Source organism: Zosterops lateralis (genome assembly GCF_965231275.1).
Source record: "Zosterops lateralis genome assembly, chromosome: 5".
Lineage (NCBI taxonomy): Eukaryota > Metazoa > Chordata > Aves > Passeriformes > Zosteropidae > Zosterops > Zosterops lateralis.
The window spans coordinates 9,338,634-9,360,327 of NC_139766.1; the positions used below are offsets into that span (position 1 = coordinate 9,338,634).

The 21,694-nt window shown below is 36.9% G+C and overlaps 1 protein-coding gene across 1 annotated transcript in view; it reads left to right on the plus strand.

The window, feature by feature from the left end:
* Positions 1-21,694, plus strand: part of FAM193A (family with sequence similarity 193 member A) — a gene marked incomplete at its 5' end in the record, with an annotated part of 77,603 nt that overhangs the window by 45,082 nt on the left and 10,827 nt on the right. The window contains 11 exons of the mRNA XM_083861804.1: positions 2,466-2,610; positions 7,224-7,301; positions 8,862-8,974; positions 9,128-9,370; positions 11,253-11,406; positions 11,513-11,692; positions 14,620-14,871; positions 16,848-17,046; positions 18,314-18,586; positions 18,928-19,210; positions 21,152-21,338. Coding sequence (XP_083717930.1) covers positions 2,466-2,610; positions 7,224-7,301; positions 8,862-8,974; positions 9,128-9,370; positions 11,253-11,406; positions 11,513-11,692; positions 14,620-14,871; positions 16,848-17,046; positions 18,314-18,586; positions 18,928-19,210; positions 21,152-21,338 — 2,107 coding nt within the window. The remainder of the gene's footprint in view (positions 1-2,465; positions 2,611-7,223; positions 7,302-8,861; positions 8,975-9,127; positions 9,371-11,252; positions 11,407-11,512; positions 11,693-14,619; positions 14,872-16,847; positions 17,047-18,313; positions 18,587-18,927; positions 19,211-21,151; positions 21,339-21,694) is intronic.

Here is a 21,694-nt window from a genome sequence, read left to right on the forward strand (position 1 = left end):
TTTTGTATATCTCTAGCTTTTTCAAAATGTGTAGTTGGTGTTCTGTGGTTTGTTCCGAGGATGCTTATCAGATGTCAGACTAGAAAAGGTGTTCACATAGGGAGGTTTAAACAGCAGCCTTGTGGGGATGGAGTTTGCTTAGCTGATACAAGATCAGCTGTGCCAGTGTTCCACAGCTGGCAGGGGACATCTGCTGGGGTAAACTACCAGAGTCTTAATGTGTTGTATCTTGTTTGGCTACACAGTCAGCATCTGTGGCTTGTTTAGGAGGCTGCTCAGCTGCACAGTCTGCAGACCAGCTGAAGGGCTGTCCATGGCTTAGCAAGAGTTAATTAGTCAGCAGGGCTTCTAGGTCAGACACAGCATTTTGTAAGGACGTATTTTCATAGTATTTTCATAATGAGTTTTTGAGGAAATCCAGTCCTTTGCAAGGGTGAATGGGTAGTAGTACTTCCTGATGTGTCAGTAGAGTTTCTTAGAGGTTAAATGATACTGATTGGGTTGAGATGCTTCTGATTACATGTAGCCTCTGACATGTCTCCTGCATTCACCACACTGCTTCATTGGGATGTGGTGACCAATATCTGGGGCTTCTCTGTCCCATTTGCTTTCCCAGCATGGAATGGGACAGTGGTGAGGATATTTGCAGAGCTTCAGTTAATTGCCATTGTCCAAAAAATTTGTGTTCCTGGTCGAAATGTGTAGGCATACAGTTTGTCAGTACGTATGGCTTGAAAGTCTCAGTTACTTTAAAGTGAGCAATTCTTGTTAAATTTTATGTATATGTTATCCTTTTTATTGCCTTTTTTTTACTGCGGTCGAGGAAAATATTCTACCTCTGTTTAGAGGACTGAAATGTTAACTAAATTGTTGCTTTACACTTGCCTTGGGCGAAAGTGTATTTACTAGTATCACATTAGCTTTACTCAGAGTTACAAAAGTGTAAATGCTGTTGCATTGCTAATACAATTTTTTTTTTAAATTGAGGTTTTTTGCTTCTAACTTGAGCATATTTTAAAAAATATTTTGTGTGCAACTGCTGTGTGAAAGAATAGTACTAGTCAGGAGCAGTTATGAGAAAAAAACACTGATTTTTATATGGTAGGGGTCTGATTCTCACATAATTACATCATACCAGAGACATAGGTTTCAAAAACAGTAGTAAATTGTGATCTAGTAACAGGAGTTGAAGCATTTGCACTAATAATAGTAAGGGAGTGTTGTATCCTAAAGGCAATGTATCCCTTGAAACTTTTTTGTCATCTTCGACACATAGACAGCCCAAGTTTTAATATGCAGAGTTGCTTGTGCATACTTCTTAAGTGTTGTGGTGCAAGTTCTGGGCAAAAACAACAAAACAAATTCAAATTTATTGGCAAATTCACACTATCAGCTGTAACTTGGTGCTTACTGAGTTGTCTGTTTGCTCAGCTCTTAATTATGCTTAATTGCCAAGTTAAAATTAAGGGCTTAGTTCTTTGCCAGGTGACAGGGTAGGACTATGTGGTTCTGAGGTTGGGTTGACATCCTATTGCAATGAAAATCACTAACAAACCTCCCCGAAATGCTGAAACTGGACTTTAATATCATGTTTTGAGATGCTTCAATTTTGGTTTTTTGGTACTGGCTTTGATTTGCTACACGACCTCTGTGACTAATTATCACACAGTTTCTCCTTAATTACTGAGTAGAAAACTGTTGTAAAGCTTCACTTTATTTGTGTCAATTGATGGGTCATTACAATTCAGCGTGATTTAAACACGTTACTGAGTAGAATTTTGTCTTTTATTATTTGTAAAATCAATGCATTGGGAGTTGGCATATTTACTTAGGAAGCATTATGCTGTGCAAAGATGCAGCAGTAAGAAGGGAGGTAAGTCTGTCTCCTCTTTCTGGGGCTTCTCACAGAGACAGTCAGCAGTGACTGGCATACCCATGTTTTGAATTCCATGCTGCTCAAGTGATAGTAGATAACTGCTTGTATCCCACGTGCCTCATTCTACAGCTCATTTCCCACCTGGAACTCCAACTCATCTAGTACTCTTTTTAGCACTGGTCCTGAGAGTGCTGCTTAACAAGCTTCTGGCTTTATTTTTATTATGTAGCTGTGCAGTGGATAGTCAACATGTATATTTAGCCCATAGAATTTGGAAGGATAAATATATCAAGCAACAAAATTTGAACAAATAAGATCGTCATCTTGTTGCTCACGAGAAGGAGGCTCTAGCAATGTGGCACTTCCCACATTCTTGCTATTGTTGGTTACAGAAGATTGGAATAAGCAAGGTTTGGATATTTTTTGAAAACTACTAAAAATATGAAGTTTTTTGGGATACAAGCAGCTGTGTGGGCCTAGGTATGTCAGTAATCACATTTTCACAACATTCATTTTGGCTGGCGGAACTTAAAAGCGTGATTCTTCAGTGAAATGTCTCTTCTGTAACAAGTGCTATTTGAACTTTTAGGCTTGGAACAACACACGATTCCTGTAGTGAAGATATGTATAGTACCTTGCTACAAAGGTATCATCAGCTGGAACAGGAAATGGGCCAAGTTGCTGAAGCATGGCTTGAATGCCAGAAACGAATAGATGATTATGTTGATGAACAGGTAAGAGTCATGCAAGCCATCTCAAGACTGATTATGTAGGGAGCAGCCCATGCAGGACTGCTTTCAGTGAAGAATAATTTCTTGGGTATTTTTATCCAGGGCTTTGAAGCAACAAAATGTAACTTTTTTTCATTCATGTTAGTCATTCACAACAGAAGAGCATTAACTTAGCAGTACTTAGTGATGATTGTACAATGACATCTTCAACTTGTTGAAGCAGATTGTTGTGTTACTGTTTAGAGTTGGTCTTTGAACATGTTATAATTATATTAGCCAGTAAATGAGCCATAGGAAATAAAAATAGCCCGTTCCACAAAACCCCCTAAGCTTTCAAAATAAATAAGTGCACTGAATGAAATCTGGAGGAAAAGGTAGCTTTTAAAAATTATGGCATGTTTCATAGGGTGATGATGATCATTGTACAGTTGTCAAAATGGAACTGCAGTTTGTCTCAATGCATAAATATTTGAGACCTCTGAAGCAGTTCTTTAATCAAGTAAATTATTTGATAGCTTAATATAGTTCAGAAAATAATTATGTTATTGTGCTGACTCCTGCATTGCTGAGAGCTTAATTTTCAGAAAAATAGCTCTTTATTTTGCAAGTGGTTGTTTATACTCTTGAAAAATTTCTCCTGTGGCTTTTGTCTCATGCTTAAAAAACACCTGAGGAAAAGAGTAAAAATCTGCTAAGTTCCATCTGAAGTGTTCTAGAAGAAAAAATGTCTTGGAAATAACTGAAGATTAAGAATTTTATTGAATTTTCCTTTTATTTTGAAGTTTTATGAGCAGTAGGAATATGGAGAACTAATTTGAGATTCAGTTGTGCTATGTTGCTTCTATAGATGACAAGCATACTTTAGTCTTATGATACACTGTAAATGTCCTTTAGAAGTTGTTCCCTGTGTTGAAGATTTAAGTGAACTTTTACCATTAATTCCAGTGCCTTAATGATGGAGACAGGATATAACTAATTTTATTTTTAAAGTTTGCTCTATATTTGGGGATTGCATCTGTGAGCTTTGAGTTAAAAAGTTTTCTCTTGGTCTGGCTGCTTTTGTGTGCCTAAATATTTTATTGCAGCTCAGTAAAATGTCATCACATTTTATGCTGTTAGAAGTCATCTTTTCCCATGGTGTCAGGGTGTCGTGGCCTGATATTGCCTTCTAGTAAGAAAGCAGCCCACTTCTCTGCTATTAATTCAGCTATTTTTTTAAATGGTATTTCTGTAGAGTCACATTCATATTTGATTTCTGACTGGTTGTTTGGCACCACTTGATAATCAACTGTTAACTGACTTTTCTGTATTTCTTTTTATCAAGTGACTGTGCAGCTGCCCCAAGTTACCTTTCTTGTAGCATTTTTAGAATCTGCTCAGTGAGGCCCATGTTCTGTGTATACAGGCACTCTTCTCCCAGTTGGGGGAATTCCATGTGATGTCTTATTTCCTAATGATCAAAAGTACCTGCAAAGATGGGAGGGATGTGTAAGGGAAAAAATTGTAGAACTTTAGCCATCAAATTTTAAAGAAGATACTGATATTTATATTGGCATTTGTTTGTAGGAAAAAGCACCCTGTGTTGGTGATAACCTGTGGTTATACTCTCTTGATCAAAAATATGTTATTCAGTATAACCATCATACCTGAATTTGCAGTGGTATTTGGGTCAACAAGGTAGAAATTGGAAAGCCCCACTGCTATAGAAACTGTGGATCTTAAAACTGAGTGCTACATGTTCATTAGTTGCTTGCTTCTTGGCTCAAACAAGTTGTGAAGTTTTGTTGGTGTTTGAAAGGTTAAAAGGAAAGGAGATTTAAGAATGGTTCTCATTTACGCATTGTGGAACTATACCTAAAACAGGGCATCAGCAAAGATAATTGACAGACCCTCCACTACAGTATGTTAAGTTACTTGTTGGTAAAAGAAAAAAGAACAGCTCTTAAAAGCAATACAAATATCAATTGTTTAAGACTGTATAAGATAGCTGTGTTATGCACAGACATAACTTGATAACAGTGGTGGGCCATGTGTGTGTGCTGTGACGAAGTTTAGGGCAAGGATCCATCTGTATCAGGTCCTGTGTTAATCATATGTTAAATCTAAGGAAAATCTTTGGAGTATCTCAAATACAGGAGAGTTTTAAGTATTTGCAGGCTGTACATCCAGATCCTGGTTTCCTTACCAAACTTACACTACATTTACCTGCGGAGGTCCTGGGTTATTTCAACAAGTAATGGCTAGACAGTCATATGTGCTTTTGCCAAAAGGTTTCCTTTTTTTTTAAAAAAACAAACTTTTTAAACTGAAATGTTTTTGCCCAGGCAGAGCTTCTCACTTGTCTCTCCATATAAATGTTTGATTTTTATGGTTTTTTTCAGTCCTGGTCAACTTAATACACAAAATAATTTTAAGTTTTTTTTGTCTTTATGGTGGCTGTGTAGTAATTGAAGCAGTTGGTATTTTTGTGTGCTGAGAGTTTTTGATAGGAGGAATTTTTTTATTATTTCTAGTGAAATAGTCTAAGAAAATAGATTCACACAGGGAATTTGGGAAGCTCAAATGTGTGATTTACATTTGGTGCAGACTTTAAAATTGGAAGGAACAAGCATCCTGTGATACACATATGGACATTAGAGTTTTCGCAGATGATTTAATGTTATGTTTCTGTCCTGACCAGACTGCTGGCTTCATTTTGTGATTAAATCCATTTCAGAATGGAAAAATGGTCACCTGTCTGTCTTGCTTGTCTGATGAAGCTCAAATACTTTTAGCCCCAAATAAATAGGGAGGAAGGAAGAGGGTGGTAGTGGCCCTGTCTTCTCCATCGGGCAGCGGTAGTAGCTTATTTAGTCCAGATGTACAAGACTGAATTTTTTTCTTCTGATGGCATCTGAATTTATCTCTCACTTCCTAGCAGAGTTCTTGGGCATGATTCATGTGGTTTGTATTGCAGCTGCTTTGCTCTGGTGATATAAATATTCACTGAGGAAAAGAAAGGAGGGAGAGAAGTGGGTTTCTATTATTTATGGAATCAGTAACTTAAGATAGTTGTAGACATGGAGTATTGGAAAGGCTGCAGAGGTGGAAGTAGGAAAACTTGAGTGTCAGCTCCTGTTCCCATTAATGCTCAGGTGCCAGGACTTTATCCCGTGCTGCAGTTTGCTGTGACAGTTTCTTGGCAGGCTTGAGTAGACAGCTCCCAGTTAATGCACTGCCTGTTTTAAATGTCGTTCTCTGGCATTAAGAGTCTTCTCTTACAAAGTGTAGTGAATGGAGGTGCTTGACTTTGATGGTGAGGGTTCAGGTGTCAGAGCACCCAAACCAGTGAGTGTTCCTGGCTTTAAATATAGCTCAGAGGTTCTCAGGAGCTGATGGTTCATCCAGGATGAAATTTCTGAATTTCTGATCTTGCATGCCACAGGCTGTGCAGTACCTCTTAGTGTGTCTAAGAAATGGTATGAGAGATCTTAGAATATTTAATAAGTACTTTTTTTCTTTTTTTTTTTTTTTTAACACACATGGACATGGTAAACTCATTTTTTGGTGTTAGCATTATCTCAATGGAGCGAAGGAAACCCAAATCCACAGAAGTAATTAAAATATGATGCTGATAGTTTCAGAAATTAATTAGGCAATTTTTTCCACTTAATACTGCTTCAGATCCCCAGCTTAAAATTTCATCTTCCAAAGTTAAATAATGATAATAGCAATAATGTACTTAACTTAGTAGTTCAACTTTAAGCTTTTTATCAAGTATGAATTTCTGGAGGCATGCTTTGGAAGATAAAAAGCATGTTGCTAATGGTGTAACTTACTGATCTTTGGCTCACGAACCTATTTTATGAAGCAATTCCTTATATTCTATAAGGTGATAGATTATGATGATGATACTTATTATTTTAGGTAAATTTTTAAAAAGCGTAAAAGATAACCCAGGTAGTTGTTTTTCCTCACTGATGAAGTAATGCTGTTAAAATGTTGCAAGGTACAACAGGAGAAGTTTTGTTATTGCATTTTGTTGTGTTACAGTACATGAAAGCTTTTGTGTTCTCTTGGAGTCAATTTATTTACTAAATCAGAAAAATATCATTTGTGTACAAAAAGTTATGGACTCTGCGCATTTATGGTGGTATGATTTGAGAGACAAGTAATTATAAAGTTTTTTTTGAGCCTTAGATAAATTAAGGGACATGAATAAATAATGAGGACTAAATAGTGTTAGTCTAGGTCACTGCTTTTTTGGTTCTTTTGCCTCTTTGACTTACCATAAGTGCAGTATCTCTAGATTTTAATGCGTTGTAGTGAATCTGAGATGTTGAGTATTTAATGCCAATCACTATTTATTAAAAATATTATGAAGCTATTTAATGAAAAAGACTAACAGTGGAAAAATCTAAGTGGAAAATACAAGTGAAAAAATCCTGCAAATGAATATAAAATCTTTTGTTTAAGTGACTCAAATTATTAGCTAATGAAACACATTTCGTATTGATAAAGTGTGTAAGTACTTGCAGAATAGTATAGATAAGATAGGTTTAATGAGACAGGCCAATTGACAACAAAGTAGGTTTTCTATTGTTAAATCAATGAGTTTTCCTCAAATTCTGTTTTAGATGGCAATGAAAACAAAACAACGCATGCTAAAGGAAGACTGGGAATTTTTTAAACAGAGGCGTTTCATTGAAGAGCAGGTAGGATTTTCTTTTCATACTGTTCTACGTTATAATAATGCCACACATTTATTTGTATGATGCGAACATGAGTGTAGTATGTTTTACTAGTTCTGTGCAATCTAATTCTGCAACTATACCAGGCATGAAATTTGGTCTAAAATACAGAAAAGTGAGAGCCAAGAAGAGCAGGTAAAAGTACGTAATCTCAGTTACTACAAGGTAAAACATCAACACTGAGGTCTTAGGACTGAATGGCAGGTGTTTAAAATATTTGTACAAAAAGTGGGGAATTTTTGTTGCCTTAGAGTGGGATCCAAAACAGCCAGTACATTGAGTGTGGAGCTTTCTTGATGTACATGGTAGGGAATACTGTGCTCAAGAGTTTAATAAATGCCTCTGTGTGCAGGACAATGAGCCTCAGTATCAGGGCAGGTGATTCTGCCTGTTGAGACTCTAGAGATAGCTCCTGCATCTGTTTTTTGGGGAAAGAATTGTGTTCCTTTTTTTAAGCCATAACCAGAGAGGGGCCAGTAGAAATTTCTACCTTATTATAAAACTGCTGTTTAAGACTCAGTACTCTCTTCTGCAGCCTAGAAGTGTTCAAGTGTGCATCATGCTTTCCATAAGAGTACAGTGGGCTTCAGATAGAGTCAACTCTGGATGGAGAACCTGTCCGTTCCTGTACCAGTATGCAGAAAGAAACGCTAGTCATGAGCCAGAGAGAGTATGATAGTACATTTAATAAACTTAAACTTAAGCTTAAATTGGCAATGTCTCAAAGCAGTCATCAGTAAGTACTTTTTCCTATAAGGAACATAAGCCTGTGTTAACCATGTCTTCAGAACATCTGGTATACAGGTCTCCTCAGAGGACTTGAGGAAGAATCCTCTTTTTCCTTGATCCTAATTGGCCTTAAGTGAGCTGTAAGACCATGGCTGCTTAGGTAAGGATCAGGTCTGGTCATCTATAGAAGTGGGAGCTTAGGCACATCCTTGTTTAACCTGAGGCTTGTAGGTATATAATGAAATTAGATGCTTTCAGGATTAGGCCTCTGCCAGGTGGAGATTATTTGGGTTGTATTTTTTCATTAATGCAGTCAAGTCCTGTTTTGAGCAGCTACTCTTGACTTTATACCATTGTAGCTACCAAATTAGACCTAATTTTTTTTTGATTTGCAAGTTAAGGGTCAGTTTGCTTTCTCCATTTGTCAGCAGTGTCTTTTTGTGCATATCATGAAACAAGACAAAAACTGCTCAAGTTCAGAGTGCATCAGCAGAAACACTGTGCAAGATGTACGTATAAATGAATCTCAGAGATAGATTTGTCCACTTTTCTATTTCATAGTAGAGACGTACTTTATTTGAAGATTATTGATGCCAAATGTTTGTTGTTTGTAACTTTAAACTTCTTTTTTTGTGATCAAAACACCACCTTCATGAAATTATTCTGAATTATTCTGGTTTTAAATTATTTTGCCCAAGGAACCCTTTTTGATTATGTAACTTGTCATTATGTGCCATTGAATTTTTAACGGAAAGACTTGCACTACTAAAACACTGCCTTTACCATTTACTTCAGCTTAATAACAAGAAAGCACTATCTGGGGAGAACAACTTCACAGACACAATGAAACACATGCTGTCATCACGTTTGAGCATGCCTGACTGTCCCAACTGTAATTATAGAAGAAGGTGAGCTGATGTTTTTAGTATTAAATCATAATAAATCATTACTTTCTTTTTCAAGGAACAAAGAAATACATTATTGGAACAAAGAGTGTGGTTACTTTAAATAAGTGCTAGTTGAACAAGGTCATAAAAATCTGTAATTTAATTCTTGAACAGATGTACTTGTGATGACTGCAGCCTTTCACACATTTTAACGTGTGGCATCATGGATTCTCCCATAACGGATGATATCCACATTAACCAGTTACCACTACAAATTGATTCTGCTCCGGATTATTTATCTGAGATCCGCCCACCCAGTATGTCTTCAGCCAGTTCAGGATCGGGTTCCAGCTCACCTATCACAATTCAGCAACATCCCAGACTCATCCTCGCAGATAATGGTTCTGCACCAACTTTGTAAGTTCCTTTTTCTGTTTTAAATTTTTATGGTGAATTGAACTTAAGCAGGCAAATGACATTGCCAGGCTATCATGATGTAATGCTAGTTTTGCCTTGAAAGATTGTTTAATAATGGTACTCCATTCAGCTAGCCACAACTCCATCTGTATTTTGTGCAAACATATGTATATTAAAAACGATGCTATCAAATTTCTGAAAAATTCTGAAGATACTGTATTACCAGTATTGCTTTAAGTTTTTGTAGTGTGTGCTCTCCTGCTTTGCAATTACTAGGACATCAGATACTGATCTACTTCAGAGCATCATGTTAAAATGTCAGATTTTCCTAAACTGAGCAAGCGAACTGGCATTCTTTTCTTTGAAGGCTCGTTGTTTCATATGAATCGCTTTAGCTCCTAAAAACCCCTTTATTTTATGGCTTTTAGGATTGTTGAACCTGTGCTAGTTTGTCTTGCATCAAAAATTATTGTCCCTATCAGAAGTATCTGCCACCCAATTTCTTACACTCCAATCAAAGTCATTATCAGATTGAGCCATTAGTCTAATGGTGGACTTCCACCCCTACGTAATTCCAAAGAGTTAAAGCTGCTTGGTGGGCTGTCTTTTGTACTCAGTATGGGTGCAGCTAACCAGGAGTCTCTTCTGTTATCTGATATTCTGAAGAAGTACTTAAAAAACCGTGTTCTAAGTTGCTTGCATGGTGGGGACACTGAAATAATGAAATACCTGCTGTAGGTACAGTCAGGGGAATTTGCCATAGTGTTCTATGCTCATACACTGTGATGAACGAGGACAGTGCAGATGTGTGGGATGTTTCTGGTGACTGTCAGTCACTAAGTTCTATTTCCTCTAAACATTTATCTACTACCCCCAATGGTTTAATGTTTCATTACATAGCTGTAGTGTTTGAACCCATTCGGGAGCATAGATGTGTGCTTTGCCATTTCTGTAAGGGTCAAAAATTCTTCAGTTTGTCTCTTCAGAAGCTAGTTCAGTTAAATCCAAGGATTATTTACTGTAAGAACCCTATTTTTAGGGAAATACCACTGCTCCTCGGGGAAGTGCCATTTTATGTCTCATACTATCTGCTGTGTTTTGTTTTTTTATTGCACATTTGAAATATGCCTAATGGTGCCATCATGTAATTAAATTTTGGCTCAGTATTTTATGGAATGCAACAAGATAAAAAGTGCACAGTTTAAGAGCTCTTTTAATCAACGTAGCAATGTGAATGAGCCAATCTTTGCAACACTTCACTGGGGAGTGAGCAATAAAACATGCAGGTCCTTTTACTACCTATCTGTAAGGCAAACAATTCCACTAAGTATTTTAGAGCAGATTCTGAAAAGCATGCAGATGTGGGGTTGTCTACAAACTAATTGCTGTTGAGAAATTTAAGAGCTACTGTGATGCGTTCAGTGTTCCCTTTTTACTGGTGTGACGTTTAATGTGTGGAAAACCTCAAATTTTATGTCGTGGGTTTTTCCACTTTGCAATTTCAGTAAAGGAAGAGATTGGTATAAGGCTATTTTCATCAAATTAAAGATTATCAACATCCTGGAATTATTAATTCCATAGATTTTTGGTCAGAAAACCATGTTAGAAAAATATTTTACCCAAAACCAGCAGAGAATCTTATTTTCAATCAAGTCTGAAATTCAGGCATGTGACTGCTACTTTCAGTGGGATTATATGGCAGGTTATTTGATTTTACTTGCTTGAAAAAGTAAATTCAGTTGGACAACTTGGAACACCATCTGTTAACTCCTAATTGGTACATTTATACAAGGGATGCCCTCAACTTTATTTCATCTTGGTATTCTTGCTGCTTTCACTATAACTGAGCACTGTGATTTATCTAAGCCTCTTTTCCCTTCAGTGGTAGTGATGATGATGATGTTGCACCATTATCAGCAAAATTTGCTGATATTTACCCACTGAATAATTATGATGATGCAGAAGTTGTAGCCAACATGAATGGAATCCACAGCGAGCTAAACGGCGGCGGCGAAAACATGGCATTGAAAGATGAGGTACAGCATTTACAGTGACTTATACTTTTCTGGGTTTTGGGTGTGCTCGCTGGAGAAATGTTTGTCCTTGTTAATGTCTCCGTGTTAATGAGTTAATGTTGTCCAGTCTCCTCAGGTAAGCAGTACTAGCAGCAGTTCCTCAGAAGCAGATGATGAAGAAGCAGATGGGGAGAGCAGTGGTGAACCACCAGGGACTCAAAAGGAGGAAATGTCTTTAGGAAAAAGGGCATTAAGGAAAGATGAAACAAAAATGGATAGTCCACCACCTTCTTACCCCAGTCAGCAGGTACAGTCATCTAAAAGCATCTTGTAGTAGATCAATTTCTGAAATGTGGCTGTTGAATGAGAAGACATTTACATCATCAATTAATTTTTTAACTTAATATTTTAAGTTGTCAGTAGGTAAATCTGACACCTAAAATAACTAATTGTTACATTGTCGTGTCAAATAATCTTTTAGTCAAAACCTGAAATATGTTAGTTATATTGAAAGTTGCTTCAGGAAAAGGGGAAAAAACTTATTCCTATCTGTAGGAATGAGAAAGAAAAACGAACAAGCATTTCTGTTTGGAAGATTGATCTGGTCTTTGCTAAATCTTAGTGTTATGTTATTTGAAATTAATTAGGGTGGGAGGTGGATGTTATGAATACTTAATTAACCCATATTTCTTTCATATTCCATTTGAAGGTTACCTTACCATGTGTAAACTGCATGTGTTGAAATCAGTTGCATGACTTAATGTCACGGGTCTTGGGATGGTTGGTTTGTTTGTTTTTAATGGTTTAAGATTATGAACGTTTTGACTGTAAGATCATGAGACCACCTAGAGAACCATGCCTAGACTATCTCCTGTGCAAGTAGCTGTGTTTGGTTTAACAACTGAGCACCAAAGCAAAGTATCCATCCTATGGATTTTCTTTGTAACCATGTGGATTTCAGTCTGAGTTTCCCTGCAGCTACAGCACCAGCTCACTGCCTTGAGATAGACTCACTTTCATTTCTTCTTATTGCACAAGAGAGTCCATGTTGGTACACCTTTGAGAGCTTAGACAACAATCATATCCCAGCAGATGTTATCCTTTGGTTAGGATGTTTTAAGACATCCTAAGAACTGGAAGTTTTTTCTCATGTATTAAAAGAATATTAAACTAATTTTCTGTCAGCAAGTATGTTGAGTGTTTTTTCTATGTATGGCTGACCAATACCATAAAAATTACATGTGGTGAGACCTCTATCAGACTAGTTTGAAACTGGTGAAAAGATTCAGTATTTGTCGTGGAAAATCAAATGAGATTATGTAGGTCTGCTTGCCTTACGGAAGCAAACTAAAATGCAAGATAAAAAGATGGATTCAGCCGTTCTCTTTTTTTCTTTGAGGAATAAGAATATCCTCAGAATGAGTTTGAGGAACTCTTCATGACTTTCTTTTTTTAGTCTGATCTTTTAATCAGAGCTGAGTAGTGTAGTGTTGTATTTAAGTGATCGATTTCACTGGTACATGTCATGGGAATTTGAGATTTTTTGGCATTATCTCTTGGGTTTGCTAATTTACTGAGTATCTCTGTTTCTCTTGGATTCCTTTTTAGTACTGAGTTTGTCAGAATTGGGTTTTGAGTCTCATCAGTTTGTCTGAAATCTTTTTTCCATTTTCATTTGTTAGTAGATGAGTGCTGATTTCTAGGTAGTAATTCTTTGTTGTAAAGTTGGGGAGGATCTTCTGTTTTCTTTATACATGAAATTAATTCAGTCATTATATTTGGTTTATGAAATCTCTGTTATTTGTTAAAATATACCTTGTGTTAAAGGCTGTAATGCTTTTAAGAGATAATGATGAGTTACTCGTTTCTGAGAGGAAGGGATATTTAAGAAGAACATCACCTGCCAATTCTTCTCTAGAAAGCTAATACTTAATGTTACATTTTTGGAAAAATGTGAATTGCCATTTCGGTGGGAAAAAGGAGAAATTGGGAGGTATTCCTGATATTGCTTCTGGTACAATTATCTACCAGTGAAATGTCAGGTGACAGTGGCAGGAAAAAGTAATGAGCTGAAAGGGAAATGGAGCTGCTCTTTCTGGGGCTGCTTTTCTTCTAAGTCGTGAGTTCTTTTGAGACAACAGAGGCTAAAGATACTTTGAGAGCAGTTCAGAGAGTTTCTGAAGTGTGGATTTTTCATGGTTGGTGCAATTGTGAAATTTTCATGAGAATTGTCAGCCTCACACATTTACAGAGTAGTTGTAATGCTTGAATTTGGATAATTCGGACCAGCCTTCCTGGTCAAATCAAGATCATCTAGAGAGTTGGTCAGCACAGTGTCCAGTTGGGTTTTGAGTACTACCACGAGTGGAGGCTCTAGAACTGCTGCGAGTGATACGTTCCAGTGTTCAGCCACTCTCACAAATGAGTGTTTTGAGTGGAATTTCCTGTATTTCAGTCTGCATCCATTTCCTCTGATCCTTTTATGGGATACCACTGAGAGGAGCCTGGCACTGTCTTCTGTTCTTCCCTTCCCCACCCAGTCAGGGAACACACACTGTTGAGATCCCTCTGAGTCTCCTCTGTTGAGGCTGAACAGTCCTAGTGCTCTCATTTGCTCCTTGACAGATGCTCCCATCTTTGTGGTCCTTCTCTGGTCTGACAGCAGTGTGTCCATGTCTCTCATACTGGGGAGCTTAGAACTGAGTCTGGCACTGGTCTCACTGGTGCTGAGCATAGTGGTAAGAGTGCCTCCCTTGACATGCTGTTTGTGCTCTGCCTAAGGCAGCTGAGGACTGCTTCCAATTTTATCAGCTGATCAACTCTTACCACTATTTCCTACACCTATTTTTTTTCCATATGCTTGGAAAATTGTGGAAAATATTAATCCAGTTCAATTTTTTTCTTTTTATACTGGGGTGATTACCTAGTAATGATCAAATGCTGTCAAGGTTTGTATCAGTATTTTGCTTGTTGTCACTGATAGTGGACATTAAATCTCTCTATGGTATGAAATCTCTCCATTTCTAGGGTATTCTTTTAAGCAAGATAAAGATATTTCACTAGTGGTTTTGCTTCACTATGAGGCTTTTCTATTGCTACTAGAAAAAATTCTGTGGATGCTCTGAAAATATTAATTGATGTATGTAAAATGAAATAATACTACTGATTACTAATATCTTATGTCTGTTGAGTAGATTGAATATTTTAATGGGCTTTGTTGGGTTTTTTTTATAGGCTGACCAAGGTCCAAATGCTTGTGAATGTCATGTTTGCAAACAAGAAGCCTCAGGACTAACAGTCTCTGCACTTGCAACTGGACGCCTGCCTGCTGGGCACCAGTTTATGAATCCTGAAAAACCTGCACATCCTGCACTTCATCTTTATCCTCACATCCATGGACATATACCATTGCATACGATTCCTCATCTGCCTCGTCCACTTATCCATCCCACCTTGTACACTGCTTCTCCCTTCACACACAATAAGGTAAGCCTGACCAAGGAGATGGATGCATCCCCATCCCAGAAAAAGTTCTGTACAACTGTATAAACCAGCATGACTGAGTATCAGTGAAGCAATGAAAAGTTGTTTTAAGTCATGCTTTGGTTATAAGATTCCTTTTGCAAGGAATGGTGAGAGACAAGGGAGTGAGACAGATTCAGAGCTGCTGGAAGGTTTGTACAGAATGACTGAGGGTATTTTTTTTGTCAGGAAGACTGATAATGTCTGTGATTAGAAAGCATGTGGAGTTAAATGAGTCTTGCATGGTGGAAGCAGTGATGGGACTTCAGTCAGTATAAGAGAACTAATTAAATCTTTATTTCATATATATCAGAAAAATTTAGTATTCTATTTTGGCAATAATATTCTGAGATTTGTAGTTAAAATTTTTGTGAATTCTTCTTTTTTTTTGATTGGGTTTGTTGGGTTTTTTTGAGAAAACAGAGACATAGGAATCTTACTTAATCTTTGTAAGGGTTTTTTTGTCATTCAAGAGAGCTTGCATTTGTGCACGTTCTGCAAAATTCTATTGACATTAAACTTGTAAGTAATAAACAAGAGAAAGGTGTGGAACAGGAATTGGGACCAAGTGACAGCTTCTCAGAAATATGAGTCAAAAACTAAGCATTCCTATTAATGGGGATGTTATTTCAAATAAGTTTAAAGCAGCTGAACTGTGAGTGCTGCTGAGAGGAGCAAAGCCTTTGTCAGTAGGTACATCTTTGTCATCTCCTGGTCTGATCCAGTGCTCAAGGTTGCAAGGATAGTAGAATAGTCCACCAAGATGACTCTTACTTGCTCTTTTTGTCCTTCTTAACATCCACTTTGGGTTTTCTTGTCTTGGGTGTCCCTTCCTTACCTCTGTTCCATAGCCAGCAAGAACCTATTGCTGTTCTTTTGAAACCATGTTATTTCTTTGCACCCTTGTATACAAATTTTCTTTAATGCAGGTTATTCCAGTCCCTCCCACGTTCACCGTTAGGCAGATAATGAAAATCCTTCTTAATAAAAAGGAGAGACTAGGTATATAAGTAGTTTGTTCCGCTGTGAGTTTCATGTCTGAAATGTCATTGGACTCCAGTGATATTTTTAATATCTATATCTACTTCTGCATAGCTTTAATTTCCATCAAATCTAGTATAAATAGAGAACAAACCTGCTTTTCCTTGGCCTTTTTAAAGGTGGCAGTAATTGAATATAATATTTATGTTGCATAAGGCCTCTGGGAGAAAAGTAATTTTAGAATGTGTATAAACAATTTCTTGGTTGTTGTGATTTCTGAAGGTTCTCGAGAAGAGATGGGGTGAGCCCAAACAACTTGTCTCTATAAAATGAGAAAAAGTGTATGCTTCATTTTTCCCCCCAGTTGGCTCTTAAAAGGAAAGAATGTGTTCCTTGCCTGTTAATTTCAAGTTAGGAACCACTTAATACTTGAAAATGAAAAAAATGAAGAAAATAATCAACTTTTGTTTTATGTGTTTTATTTCTTTTTCTCTTGCCCTTATTTTCAGTGCTGAAGTGTTTGTAATCCCTTTTTCACAGTTGTCTTCTGTGGTAATGATTGTCATGTCAGAGAAGATAAGTTTGTTTAGGCAGCTTGTGCTTTGAAAGGTAGTAATTCCTAGCAAGTTCTAAATTCATACAAATCCTAATTTAAATTACATATTAACACAACTCTTTTTCAAGATTTGGATATTTTGTGTTATAGTTAGTTATTCAGTTAGTTGGTTCTAAAAGCAATGCTTATTGAGTAAAATATGTATGTGTACATACAATCTGAGTAATACATGCAAATTATATTATCAGCAAATCAATCTTTTTATTATTCTGGGAAATACTGTCTATTATGCTTTGATAATGCTTTTCCCAATTAAAACACTATTATTTGAATATTGCTGTTGGAGTGACTGTGTAAGCAAACAGAATATTAATGGGGAAAATACTCTTTGTTTTTGTTGTAGGCATTACCACCAGCTCCAGTTCAGAATCATACAAACAAGCATCAAGTATTCAATGCATCTCTCCAAGATCATATTTATCCAAGCTGTTTTGGGAGCACTCCAGATTGGAATAGTTCTAAATTTATAAGTCTTTGGGGTTCAGAGGTGATGAATGACAAGAACTGGAATCCTGCTACATTTTTGCCTGACACAATTCCTGGTGAGGGTTTGTTACTACTTCACACTGACTAGTTAAAAGCCTTATGTTTTATGTTTCTTTTCAGGAATGGTGGGTTTTATCACCATGGTTTTATAAGATGGGATTCTGGCAGATTTGCTGCCACTTCTACTCCAGTTGGTCTGAAAATTGAAAAATAAATTCTTACATACTGGGGAAAAGATGCTCAAGGCAAACAGATAGTGGACTGGTTTTCACCTTTGGTCATTGTAGAGTTATGTTTGTCTTCAGGACGTTAATATTTTAAAGAAATAGCAAGTAAAGGGAAACTTAAATAACTTCTAGATTTCTCCACCAAAGCCTGCCTTGTTTCTACAGGGTAGTAATAGCAGTGGTAACAGGGCACTCTGTCCTACTTCTTATAATGCACACAGATAACTGCATTGTCATTCAGAAAGACAGAGGCATAAATCCAGAAAAAGATTCATTTAAGCCAGGAAGCATTTGAAAATCCTAATGGTTAAAGTGAAAGAGAATAAAAGGAAAATTAGAAAGAGAGAAATCTTTCCATTCACATCCTAGCAAATACTAAAAAAGCCTTTTTTAATTTTATTTGGCTTGTATAAAAAAGGAGGCTTGGGGGTTTTGTGTGTTGGCTTTCTTTTTCAGACTCATCTGCTGCTAAGTTGTTCAAGCTGCTACAGTGATACTTAAAAAGAAAGGCATTAAAAACATCCAGAAAACTTCCCCAGTAGGACAGCTCATCCATTTACAAATGTAGTTGTGGGTAGCTGTTCCAGGAGATGGTTGGTGGCAGACTCATCTGGAAGGTCTATCACAAAGGTGTTTCTGTTAACTGGAATTTCAAATAAATAAATAAATAGATAATAATTTTGTATTGATAAAAGGATTCATTGTTCCATCTTAAATTTTTTGTGGCCTACCTGGATTTCAGATAGTGGAGATTATATATTTAGCATGTAAAATGTTGTCCAATTGAAATTTTAAATTATAAATGGATGAAGATATCTGTAGCACATTTGCTACTTGCTAACACATTTAGTAACATTCTTAGAATTCTGTCTTTAGGGTTTGTAGTTCTGCTCTGAGACTTCCCCACATTTTGTTACAGCTACATTACTTGGGAGGATGGGGGGGAAACGAGGATTCCCTTCACTAATCCTACTAAGCCAACATCAACAGTATATCCTGTGTCTGCATCTGAATTATTGAATGTGTAATTCTAAATCCTATAAAGACACTTCAGTAATTATGTGATTCTTAATTACTCTGTGTGTTTCAATTGAAGGGAGTGATATATTAGCACCGGCACTCTCAGAAATAAGACCCGAAGCACTTCCTACTACATCTAGCAATGAAACAACAGCAGTTACTGACAGCAAAGAGAAAAAAAATGCTGCAAAGAAGAAATGTCTGTACAATTTCCAGGATGCCTTTATGGAAGCTAATAAAGTTGTCATGGCAACCTCTTCTGCCACTTCTTCTGTCTCCTGCACAGCGACTACAGTGCAGTCAAGCAGCAACCAGTTCAAAGTATCATCCAAGAGACCTTCATCGATAGGTAAGGATTTGTAACTCACATACAGCTTCAGTACCTGGCTCAAGTACATTTTAGCTAACCATAAGGACTTACATAAGGGTTTAATTTAGTAACATTATACATCTTGATGATTTTTGTTAATTGCTGTTATTACTCTTGAGTTAGTCTCTCTACTTCTGGATGGAAGAACTTTGTGAAAGACTTTGATGTTAGGGTTTGAAATTGGTAATAGAAATGAGTTTCAGTACTGCTGATTTTTATAGAAGCTGAGAATATACAGTACTTTATATGATTTTATGGATAGTTTATGGGGACTTACTAATTATTTTTAACTGTAGCTGGGTTTTTTTCCCCCAATTTAGGTGAAGTGTTCCACAATATTAATAAGGAGGACCATAGACATTCTGCACCAGTTGCACCGCGAAATAGTCCTACCAGTTTAGCATCCCTTCCTTCACTGTCTCCTGCTGCACTGTCTCCAGCCTCCACACCACATCTTCCAAATCTTTCTGCTCCTTCTTTCCCTAAAACTGCTGCAACAGCCCCTGGATTTGTGGATCCTCATTCAGGTCTTTGTCCTACTACAGTGGCACCTCCTACTTCAACCACAGACAGCTCTGTAAGTGCCCCACCAAGTGTCTGCAGGTAAGTTTGTTGTTATTCTTGCCATTCTTTTTTACAATAGAAAAGAAATGAAAATACAGATACCTCTTATCCTTTGCCACTGGTTATAGTGTAAAAGTTATGTTTGTGTTCCGCAAGTGAAACCAAGTGCAGATACTTAGTATGTAACTTGGTGTTAGACATCACAAATACAATTTCCATTGTAGAGTCCAGTTACTGAATTTAGAGGCTTGAAAACATATGTTTGCTCACTTTTAGAAATGTTGCCTGGGATATATGAGTCAAACTGTTCTTTCTTACTCTAATGACTGGTTAATGATTGCTGCTGCTGAGACACAAACCTCTTGTATAACGTACCTGTTTTCTGTCATTTTGGCATTACATAGCAAGCAGGAAATGGAAAGCTGTGAAAACTTACTCTGTAATTTAGCTCAAAATATAAAGAGGTCATAGGTGGTTGTGAAACCTGCCACGTAGTGACACATTTTCCTGACTACACTTAAGACTTCTCAGATACCAGTCTTATACAGTGGTTTTAGCATGGAAGGATGTTGTGATTTCTGAAGGTTTTCAAAGGTCTTGGAGGTGGGAAGGACTTTGGTGGAGCTGTCTTCTGGTAGTGTTATGTACTGTGGCAGACTGACAATGGTGCCAGCTCTTTGATGTGTCTGAAGGGTGGAGGCATAACAGAAAAGCAGTTGAGTCATTGCTCTAAGCTCTCTGTGAACTGTAGGGCTGTGATCATGGATGCTATGAATGTAGTCTCCTGGCTGCTGTAAGTTTCCAGAAGATGATATGAGATTTAGGTAGAGTTTGGTAAATGCTTCTAAAAATGCCATTATTTCTTGGTTGGTTTTATTGATGATATCTCAAGATATGTAACTGTTCTGTCATACTTGAGCAATTATTGCAATTTTGTAAAGAATTTTTTGTACTTGGTGCAGGGAGATAATTGAATATAGACACAGTAGAAATCCAACTTTTATCATTGTTTCCAGGTGCTTACATGATATTTTTAGTTTGTTAAAAACAAAAAACAAAACAAAACAAAACAAAACAAAACAAAACAAAAAAAAAAAAAAAAAAAAAAAAAAAAAACCCACAACAAACTGTGGGAGACCCAGAAGAGAGATCCCCATTCTGGGGCGGGGCAATGAGGTTAGAAGATTTATATATATTCTGTAGATAAGGCAGACTGTGGCCTGTTTTCACCTTTCTAACATATGAACAAGGAAATACTATTGATAGACAGGAGAGGGGATTTTTTTTCATACTACTTTCTTTTGAAGCAAAATCACTTCAGTTTTAGAGGACCTGGGTAGTAGTAATGTTGTGTGCACAGTTACACAGAGCTCCAGGGGAATCAACTGCCATGTGCCTGCTTATTGAAGAGATGTGCTAGTATTTCCCCTTCAAAATCAATTTGCAGACAGAGTAATGGGAACTTTTAGGTTTTAGCTGATCTTGGATTTTTTATTTATGTCAGGAGCTTGAAAATCTATCTAAAACCAGGAGATTTGCAACTGCATTTGAAACCTTGATGCTACAAGTGGTGAGATGGGCAGCAGTTTCAAAAGTATTCTATTTTAAAAAGCTAGAGTCGCTACTTCTAAGATACTCTACTTGTTTAAAGCCAGGAAAAACAATTCCGAAACTCTCTAGGCTTGCTTGCTCAGGCAGTCACTAAATTTGTTTTTTATAGATCACTTTCCTGTGTATCATTTTATCCTACTGCTTGGTTTTGAATTACTCAGTTTGCAAGCTCGTGGATGAAGGCTTTAGAATTTGATGCATCACTGGTGGCTGATACCCCAGTTTAAGAAGTATTGTTCCTGGTAGAGGCAGGACCATGTATATATATATTTTAAAAATATTATTATTATTATATCTATAATAAGATTATATACCTTATTTATTATCAATAGGGTTTCATAAGCTTTTTTTTTTTAAAATTTAACATAGTGATCCTGATTGTGAGGGGCATCGCTGTGAGAACAGTAACACGTATGATCATCAGCAGTATGATGGAGAGGAGAGCCAGGATGAAGATAGCTGTTCAGAGCATAGCTCCAGTACCTCAACTTCCACAAATCAGAAGGAAGGAAAATACTGTGACTGCTGTTACTGTGAGTTCTTCGGCCATGGAGGAGTAAGTTTTTGTATTTTAAATTGCTTTTGTTGGTCTTTTTGTCACTTACTCATCATTGGGTTGCATGTGATTTATCAGACTGCATCTTAGGGAATGACATTGGAACTCATTCAAGAAGTTGTAAAAGGAGTTAAAAAGTAATTTTCCTCTTTGAAATGAAGGATTGAAATAAGCCTTTCCAGTTTAAAGCATTTAAGAGCAGTAAAAATGACTAGAAGATTTAAGCAGCAACTGAGTTGGATAATAGATGCCGTGTTTGACTGAAACTGCAACAGGGGCATTGAGCCATTTAAATAACTTTACAAAATTCATTCGCTCCTCTGTAGTGCTGTAGTTACAATTAATATGGTGAGGTT